This window comes from Danio rerio, chromosome 7 (assembly GCF_049306965.1).
Source record: "Danio rerio strain Tuebingen ecotype United States chromosome 7, GRCz12tu, whole genome shotgun sequence".
In the NCBI taxonomy this organism is placed as follows: Eukaryota; Metazoa; Chordata; class Actinopteri; order Cypriniformes; family Danionidae; genus Danio; species Danio rerio.
Window position 1 is genome coordinate 9,005,001 of NC_133182.1, and position 10,000 is coordinate 9,015,000.

Genomic DNA, 10,000 nt, shown 5'->3' on the forward strand with positions numbered 1-10,000 from the left:
TTTGCATTTCCTGAACACTTCCGGGATGTACAAGTGGCTCAAACTCGCTCATTTTGAGGCAGTAACCGGCGGACGTGCAACAACTTTAACTATGAGGTAAACACAAAACAAAACTTTCCATCCGGAGCTCCTTCACGAGACTCCACACTTGTAAACAATCGCTCGCGCGGCGTCGCGCCATTCGCGCGCCTCTCGGTCCCGCCCAGACTCGTCAGCGCTACCAAGCCGACCAATCACAGAGCTTATGCTACGCGTCGTTGCGACGTGTAGTTACATTTTTTGAGAGGTGCACGTCAGCGACGGCGATGGCCACGGCGAAGGGCTATGCGTCAGCGCCGTAGCATACGCCGGTGTTTGACGCAGAAGTATAAATCAGGCTTTAGGCCTCAGTAACCACTGTATGGCAGCTTGGACCTTTGCATTTGGAAACAACCTACACAATGACTGAACTTGTTTTTTTGGATGAACTTTTCTTCTTTTAATAATTTATTAGAATTTTTTTCTTCTATTATTATCAAATTTATCATGGTTTAATTCTCAATAATCAATAATTTTCATTAAAAAATTATAATAACAACATTCATTTTCTTGTCAGCTTAGTCCCTTTATTAATCTGGGGTCGCCACAGCGGAATGAACCGCCAACTTATCCAGCATATGTTTTACGCAGTGGACGCCATTCCAGCTGCAACCCATCACTGGGAAACATCCAAACACACTCATTCACACACATACACTATGGACATTTTAGCTTACCCAATTCACCTGTACCATATGTCTTTGGACTGTGGGGTTAACCGGATACCACATGTCTTTGGAATGTGGGTGTAGTCGGAGCACCCGGAGGAAACCCACGCCAACTCGGAGAGAACATGCAAACTCCTCACATAAATGCCAACTGACCCAGCCGTGGCTTGAACCAGCGACCTTCTTGCTGTGGGGTGAACGTGCTACCCACTGCGCCACTGTGCAGCTCTATTATTATTATTGTTACATTTATTATTATTAATAATAATAATTATTATTATTATTATTATTTATTATTATTATTATTATTATTATTATTACTATTAATTGTTTAATAATAATAATAAAATAATAAGAAGAAGAAGAATAACAAAAGCAATAAAAAAACAACAATAGCAATAATATTATTAATAATAATTATTATTATTATTATGATAATGATAATATTAATAATAATAATAAATAACAATAGTAATAATAATAATAATAACAATAATAATAATGATAATAATAATAAATAACAATAGCAATAATAATAATGGTGATGGTGATGATAATAATAATAATAATATTAATGATAATAATAATTGTATTAATAATAACAGTAGCAATAATAATAATAATAATAATAATAATAATAATGATAATAGTAATATTAATGAAAATAAATAACTATAGCAATAATAATAATAATGATGATGATAATAATAATAATAATAATGATAATTAATAACAATAGCAATAATAATAGTAATGATAATAAAAATAATAGTATCAATAATAACAGTAGCAATAATAATAATAATGATAATGATGATAATAATAATATTAATAATGATAATAAATAACAATAGCAGTAATAATAATAACAATAATAATAATAATAATAATAATAATGATGATGATGATGATGATGATGATGAGAGAAAAGGTAAACTGTATGGCAGCTTGGACATCATTCCTGTAGAGTTTCACAGAGAGCTGAACACATTTGGAAATAACTTGCGCAACGACTGACCTCATTGTTTTTTTGGATGAACTTTTCCTCCAAGGTGTTCGGATGCTGGATGGAGACGTGACTGATGTGGTGGAGGCCAAGTCTCTGGGAATCCGGCCAGATTACGTGGACATCTACAGTGCCAGCTGGGGCCCCGACGATGACGGGAAGACGGTGGACGGGCCGGGGCCGCTCGCCAAGCAAGCCTTTGAGCTGGGAAGTAAAAAGGTTGTTGTCTGAATCACTTCACGCACAAACACAAGCGCTTTCTCACCAACTAACTGTTCAATTAAGACTTCATTAAAAGCACATTATTTGAGGGGACGTTCAGAGATGATGCACTTTACATGAGGGCTATTAAAGTCTGGATTGTGGGAGCTCAGTCTTAATTTATTTCTTAATTTAATTTCTATTTCTATTTTTAATAAGTTTAACTCAATGAAATTTAAGCACGGTTGCTCAGTGGTTAGCACTGTTGCCTCACAGCAAGAAGGTCGCTGGTTCGGGTCCCGGCTGGGTCAGTTGGCATTTCTGTGTGGAGTTTACATGTTTTCTGTTGTCTTGGCGTGGGTTTCCTCCGGGTGCTCCAGTTACCCCCACAGTCCAAACGCATGCTCTATAGGTGAATTGGATGAACTAAATTGGCCATTTGTGTGTGTGTGTGTGTGTGTGTGTGTGTGTGTGTGTGTGTGTGTGTGTGTGTGTGTGTGTGTGTGTGTGTGTGTGTGTGTGTGTGTGTGTGTGTGTGTGTGTGTGTGTGTGTGTGTGTGTGTGTGTGTGTGTGTGTGTGTGTGTGTGTGTTTGTGTGTGTGTTTGTGTTTGTGTTTGTATGTGTGTGTGTGTGTGAATGAGTGTGTGAATGAGTGTGTGAATGAGTGTGTATGGATGCTTCCCAGTAATGGGCTGCAGCTGGAAATGCATCCGCTGCATAAAACATATGCTGGAATAGTTGGCGGTTCATTCCGCTGTGGTAAACCCTGAATAAGGTATTAAGCCATTTAATTAATCAAATTTTTTTTCCTATTCTGATTTTTTTATAGAGATGCTGGACTGGTTAGGATGGTTATTATGGTTTGGATTGTGAGCTTAGTCATATGTCATGATATGAGTCATTTAATATTACTTCAGCAGTTTGTAGGAAATTATTCTCCAGAAATGTGTTACTAAATCCTCCAAATATGTACAATAAAAAAAAATTGTTTTTAAGTATGCATTCAAAAGGTAATATTTATTTATTTATTTCAAATCTGATAGAGGCAGTACTGGTAGTATTAAATCAACTACGGTACCATTTTAAACTGTGGCACCTGAAATAAGCCAAACCGAAAGAAGATTGAAATAAAACAGTCATACATTAGGTGAGTGAGTAAATAATTAAACAAAAAATATTTAAATGTGTAATAATTAAATAAATAAACAAAATAAGTAAACATATAAATAAGTTAATAAATAACAAATTAGTAAGTCAATAAATAAGTAAGTAACTAAATATGTGAATAAATAAGTACGTAAATAACTAAATATGTAAATAAATATATACGTAAATAAGTAAATTAATAAGTAAATATTTAAATAAGTTAATAGATAAATAAGTGAATTAATTAGTAAATAAATAGCTAAATAAGTAATTAAATCTGATAATAAATAACTAAGTAAATAAATAAATAGTTGCAGCTAGAAGGCCATCCGCTGCATAAAAAATATGCTGGATAAGTTGCTGGGTCATTCCACTGTGGTGACCCCTGATTAATAAAGGGACTAAGCCGAAAAGAAAATGAACGAATAAATGAATAAATACACAAATAAATAAATAAATAAGAAATAATATAATGCAAAATAAGTATCAAATAATAAATGAGTAATTAATTAGTTAATTAGTGAATAAATAAGTAATTAAATGCAAAAATAAGTAAATAAATAAAGACAAATAAATAAGTAAATAAATGAATAAAGTAATAATGAAGAGTAATAATAACTTAAATTAACACAATAAATATTTAATATTTTATAGGCATGAAAAAGAAGGCTTTTAATTAAGTGCTGATATCATTTCTATGTAAGGTTAAAAAGGCTTCTTCCATTGTGTGTGCAGGGCCGCAAGGGTCTGGGCTCCATCTTTGTGTGGGCGTCGGGTAATGGCGGCCGGCAGGGCGATCACTGCTCCTGCGACGGATACACTAACAGCATCTACACCATTTCCATCAGCAGCAGCACCGAAAACGGCAACAAGCCGTGGTACCTGGAGGTCTGTTCCTCCACCCTCGCCACCACATACAGCAGCGGAGAGTTCTACGACCGCAAGATCGTGAGTCACAACGATACATGTATTACAGTCAACCAGAGCCAAAAATATATACAGTTGAAGTCAGAATGATTAGCCCTCACCTTGAGTCGCCCATATTTCACACCCATCTCCCACTACCCTCCCATTTTGTTATTTCTACCAGGAAACTCTCGTAATTTGTATGGTCCAATCTAGTTATAAAATTAAAATAAAATCAAATTAATTTTCAAGTTTGTCAAGTTGCCAGATCTTGTATGAAGATCATCAGCTCACACAATTGATGAAATATTCAAATCTCAAAGCAACATGCGTTACAGCCCAGTTGATTTCTGTGTCGGTAGATGCGGGATTTGAACCGCATTGGTAGCAACGACAGTAGTGGTAGACAAACATATGAATAATTTAATATGTACTGAATACGTATGGTCAACCGTGCTTGACTTCAGTAGTAATATTAAATAGGTTATAATAATGATACAAATAATAAAAAAGCAAAAATAATAGATATTCTTACTACCTCATGTTTTCGATGTCATACCCTCCAGCATTAAGACCAGTGATACAGTGGTTGCCTAGTAGCATAAAAAGCACAGTGCACTGTCTTTTGTTGACAGTAGTAAGGAGCAGTGCTCTGTGCTTTTTATGTTACTAGGCAACCAGATGATTTCTGTGCAGTTGGTAGATGTGGGATTTGAACGGCGGTGGTAGCAAGGTCAGTAAGAGTAGGCGAATGTAAATAATTGAATATGAATGTTTGAGTTCTTTCGTTCCTGACTTAAGTTGTATTAAATAATAAATATTAAAAAAGCAAAAAAAAAAAATGAATTTTACCTCACATTTTCTAAGCCGTGTGCTCCAGTAGTAAGACCAGTGATAGAGTGGTTGCTTAGTAACATAAAAAGCAGAGTGCACTGTATTTTGTTGACAGTAGTAAGGAGCATTGTGCTGTGCTTTTGATGTTAATAGGTAATCAGTTGATTTCCTTGCAGTTGGTAGATGCGGGATTTAAACGGAGGTGGTAGCAATGTCAGTAAGATTAGACAAACGTGTGAATAATTGAATATAAATAATTTCATGTCTGACTTTAGTAATATTAAATAAATAATAATAATGATAACAATATAAAAAAATAAGATGAATTCTAACTACTTCACCTTTTCGATGTCATGTGCTCCAGCATTAAGACCAGTGATACAGTGGTTGCCTAGTAACATAAAAAGCACAGCGCACTGTCTTTTGTTGACAGTAGTAAAGAGCAGTGTGCTGTGCTTTTTATGTTACTTGGCAACCAGTTGATTTCTGTGCAGTTGGTAGATGCGGGATTTGAACGGCGGTGGTAGCAAAATCATTAGTAGACAAACTATGAATAATTGAATTTGAATATGTATGAATAGTTTTAAGCCTGACTTTAGTAGTAATATTAAATAATAATGATAGTAATATAAAAAAAGCAAAAAAAAAAACAAAAAAAAAACAGATTAATTCTAACTACCTCACATTTTTTATGTCATGCAGTCTCGTATTAGCATCATTGATAAAGTGGTTGCCTAGTAACATAAAAAGCACAGTGAACTGCATTTTGTTGACAGTAGTATAGAGAAGTTTTTGTTTCCAGGTAACCAGTTGAATTGGTAGCAATGTCAGTAAGAGTAGGCAAGCATTTGGATAATTGAATATGAATATGTATAAATAATTGTGTGCCTGATTTAAGTAATATTATTAAAGTAAGTAATCATAATAAGTAATAATAATAAACAATGGATGAATTCTGACTACTTTGCGTTTTCGATTACATGCGCTCTGGCATTAAGACCAGTGATACAGTGGTTGCCTAGTAACATAAAATGCACAGCACATTTTTGTCTTTGTAAATAGCAGTGCACTGTGCTTTTTATGTTACTAGGCTACCACTGTATCACTGGTCTAAATGCTGGAGCGCATGACATCAAGAATGCGGGGTAGTGAGAATTCATCTATTTTTTTGCTTAGTCTTGCATTTTCAGAACTGGACATACATTTGGTGTGATTGACCTCGCTTGCAAAATTGTTTGGGACTGTATTTTGCATGAGGCTCCGGGGGTTATAAGAAGCATGAAACTGTAGTGTGTGTTTACCCAGTGCTCATACTCATGGATGTCACCACAAAAAACTACATTAATGTTCTACCAGATGTGCAGACTGTATATTACAATGCTTCTGTGTCCTCAATCAAACCCAGTTCAGATGCACTGGAGGAGATTGAGCTTTTCTGTTTCACAAGAGCAAGAAAAAAACGACTTTTTTCAAGTAAATGACCCCTATAAGGATGAATCTCTGTCATCTCCTCAACCTTTGTCCTCGTTGTCTTACATGTGCTCTCTGATTTATGAGGTCATTTCCTCTTGATGAAAAATATTGTGTCCTACAGTTCATCTCTATTATTACTGACATCTGCCTCTCTCTCTCTCTCTCTCTCTCTCTCTCTCTCTCTCTCTCTCTCTCTCTCTCTTTCTTTCTTTTTTCAGTTTTTCTTTCCTCATTTTTGTGTAACCTTCAGTATTAAAGTGAGCTTTTAGGCAATGGACAGGAATGACATGGACCCGTTGTTTCTTTCATTCAATTCAACTTCAATTCATCTTAATTTCTATAGCGCTTATACAATGTAGATTGTGTCTAAGCAGCTTAACATAGAAGTTTTAGTAAATTGAAACCGTGTCAGTCTAGTTTTCAGAGTTGAAGTTCAGTTTTAATTCAGTTCAGTGTGGTTTAATTTTCACTGCTGAAGTCCAAACACTGAAGAGCAAATCCATCGATGCACAGCTCCATAAGTTTCAAACCAAGCAAGCCAGTGACGAGGAACAAAACTTTGTTTGTTTGTTCATCGTTCATTAATTTGTTCGTTCCTTTGTTCTTTTCTTCCTTTGTTCTTTCCTTTGTTTGTTCCTTTGTTTGTTTCTTTGTTTGTTCCTTCATTCGTTCCTTAGTTTGTTCCTTCGTTTGTTCATTTGTCCGTTTCTTTCTTCATTCTTTCCTTCATTTGTTTGTTCGTTCATTCGTATTATTATTTAATTTTTAGTACAATTTATTTATACATGTATGTCAAGTAAAAGGGTAAGCAAACCCTCAACCATAACTAAGCTAGCATAAAAAGCATTTATATATATTTATTTATTTATTTATTTATTTATTTATACAAAATACAGTTTGTCTGTGCAGCCTTTTAATGTTAATTTGATTTCTTTTATATTACTTGAATATTTCATTATTATCATTTAATATTATTATTGTAATATTAGTCATGTCAAAGTGAGAGGAGCTATAGGAGACTAAGAGATTTTTTAATGTAATTTTATTTAAGTTAATTTAATTTTATTTAATAAAATTTTTTATTTAATTTTATTGAATTTTTGTAATTTTAATTTTTAATTGAATTTAATTTTACATTTATCTTTTATTTTAAGTTTATTTTTTAATTTTATATGTAATTATTCATTTTATATTTATTTAATTTCATTTTATTTTTAATCCAAAATTGCCCGAACGCCAAAATGTATTTACTAATTTATTTAACTTGATTTATTTTATATTACTTGAATATTTTATCATTACTATTTATTATTATTATTATTTTATTGTTAGTTATGAAAAAGTGGGAGGAGGTATAGGAGACTGTTATTAAATATTAAATGTTATTTAATTTAATAAAAAAATTTATTTAATTTTTATACAATTTTACTTTATTTAATTAATTTTAATTTAATTTGATATTTATTTAATATGTATTTATTTATCTTACATGTATTTATTAATTTTATATCCGTTTAAAATCTTAGATAAAGCATCAAAAAAGAATGGCAAAAATCCTCAAATTTCGGGCTCAAAAAAAAAAAAAAACATGCACATGATCATCATATGTTTACAAATAACATCCACACCTAGAAATATCTTACTTAAGAGTTTGTGCCATTACATGTAGAAGCATTCTGATGTATTTGTGCCTTGATGATGATCATGATGAAATGAGTGCGAAATCCTGACGCTGGAGGACAGATCTGTCATCTTTTGTCAGTCCAGAAATGCAGCTGTCAATGAATTTTAATGGAGATCTGCCAAAACTCAGACTTCTTCTAATGATGCTTTCAGATGCGGCTAATACAGCTGACACAATGTTGTTTTTTCTGGCTCATTCTATAAATACCTATTGATAAAAATGTAGAAAAACCAGGGCTGAATGTTGAGTCTGGCTTGCATACGTAAGGGGAAAATCACCATCAGGAAGATGAGGAGAATTTGTGTAATTTTATTGTGTGTGTGTGTTGTGTGTGTGTTGTGTGTTGTGTGTTGTGTGTTGTGTGTTGTGTGTTGTGTGTTGTGTGTGTGTGTGTGTGTGTGTGTTTTCTTTTCCAGCAGAGCAGATTAGGAGGTTCAGCTTTAGAGTGAATACTGTGAGGTTTGGTTTGTATTTTTGTGGGCTTAAGAGCTGATTTACACACACATGACAGGTTTATCTTTCGTTTCACGCACACTATTAGGTTTAGTGTTAGAAATATGGTGATTCATATGTTCTTATGTAAAAATTAGAGCACGAAAACCAGTTTTAAAGAGGACCTATTACACAAAAATCACTTTTATAAGGGGTTTAAACACAGTTGTGTGGGAACAGTGTGTCAATATAGTCCACTTCTAATAGTAAACATTTATCAATTCTGGTTTTTATAATCACACTTGATAAAATCAGCCTGCAGAAACACTTTGATTGACATTCTCCATTTGTATGTGTCATCAGAGGGGGAAAGCCCCACCCACTAGTGACCATATCTCCTTCATTAGCATATGACGTTAGTCTTGTTTTTGAATCTGCCACAATGCTGACACACATTGGGGTTAAGAGTACTGAAAAATCCTACTTTAGGTAAAGTACCATTAACTGCCTAAAGTGTAGTGCAAATATTACTCAAAGTATAAGTAAAAAGTTGACCTCAAAAGTACTCGAGTAATGAGTAGTGAGTATTATGCTGTAAAAAGCTGATGCCTTTACATGTAACTTGTGGATGTGTGTGTAAACGTAACATTCTGTAGTGCATTTAGTTATGGCCCAGCAGGGACACAACATCATCATACGTTACTATTAGGTTAGATTTAGGTTGTGATGTCAGGTGACCAAAATTCAATGTCTAGCCAGCGTCTAAGCCAGGGGTGGGCAAACTACGGCCCGCGGGCCATATGCGGCGTGCTGACACTTTCATCCAGCCCGCAAGGGAGTTTTTAAAATGCTGCTTCTGAGTAACGGTTTGGTTTCAGAACTATAAAATTAAAGATGCAATACAAGTGAACGCCATGTGATGGCAGTATTGCACGCGGTACAGTTAGAACCAGTAGAATGGACTCTTCGCTAAGCTCCACCAAGCTTTCGTGCCTGGCACGGCATTTTAAATGTGTTTGCGCAGGTGTCAGACATTGCCAGGGATATAGTTAGTCATTTTTGGCGAACAGTTGAGATATCTGAGAAAGCCAGACATAAAAGGACTGCAGTATGCATTGCAGGAGTATATTCAAGGCATAATAGGCAACCGATTAGAGAATAAATCAATCAAAATTGAATTTGGTTTTGTTCTGTTGGTTTGTAATTTCAAATATTCGTAGCTTGAAACAGATGGAAATATCAAGTTCAGTAAAGTTAGCAACAGATTCACAGATTCGTATTTTCCGGATCAATAACTCATGTCATTATGATCTATTCGCTATTAGTATGACTAAGTTACTAACGTTATGGCGAAGGCTTGAACGGAGCATTGCTCACAATATCGAGCAAAAAAAAAAAAGGAATAAGACAGCTTTGAAACATAACCAGCTTTGTGTTTTTGTAGGAAACACAGTTTAGGTCTGTTTAGGTTAAGAGGTGTGTGAGTTATTGCCGTCTGTCTATCACTGAATGTGTCAGGAAAATCAAAACAAAACCAACTTGGCTCCGGTTCTTTAGCGCCCCTCACAGCT

At 34.3% G+C, this 10,000-nt stretch overlaps 1 protein-coding gene across 14 annotated transcripts in view; it reads left to right on the top strand.

The window, feature by feature from the left end:
* pcsk6 (proprotein convertase subtilisin/kexin type 6) overlaps nucleotides 1-10,000 on the top strand; it is a 174,036-nt gene that overhangs the window by 69,757 nt on the left and 94,279 nt on the right. For all 14 annotated transcript variants that reach the window (XR_012383102.1, XR_012383101.1, XR_012383103.1 and 11 more), the window contains exons 7-8: nucleotides 1,799-1,971; nucleotides 3,836-4,048. Coding sequence is in view for 3 of the 14 variants with exons in the window: in XM_073908047.1 (XP_073764148.1) it covers nucleotides 1,799-1,971; nucleotides 3,836-4,048 (386 nt within the window). In the remaining 11 variants the exon portion in view is untranslated. The remainder of the gene's footprint in view (nucleotides 1-1,798; nucleotides 1,972-3,835; nucleotides 4,049-10,000) is intronic.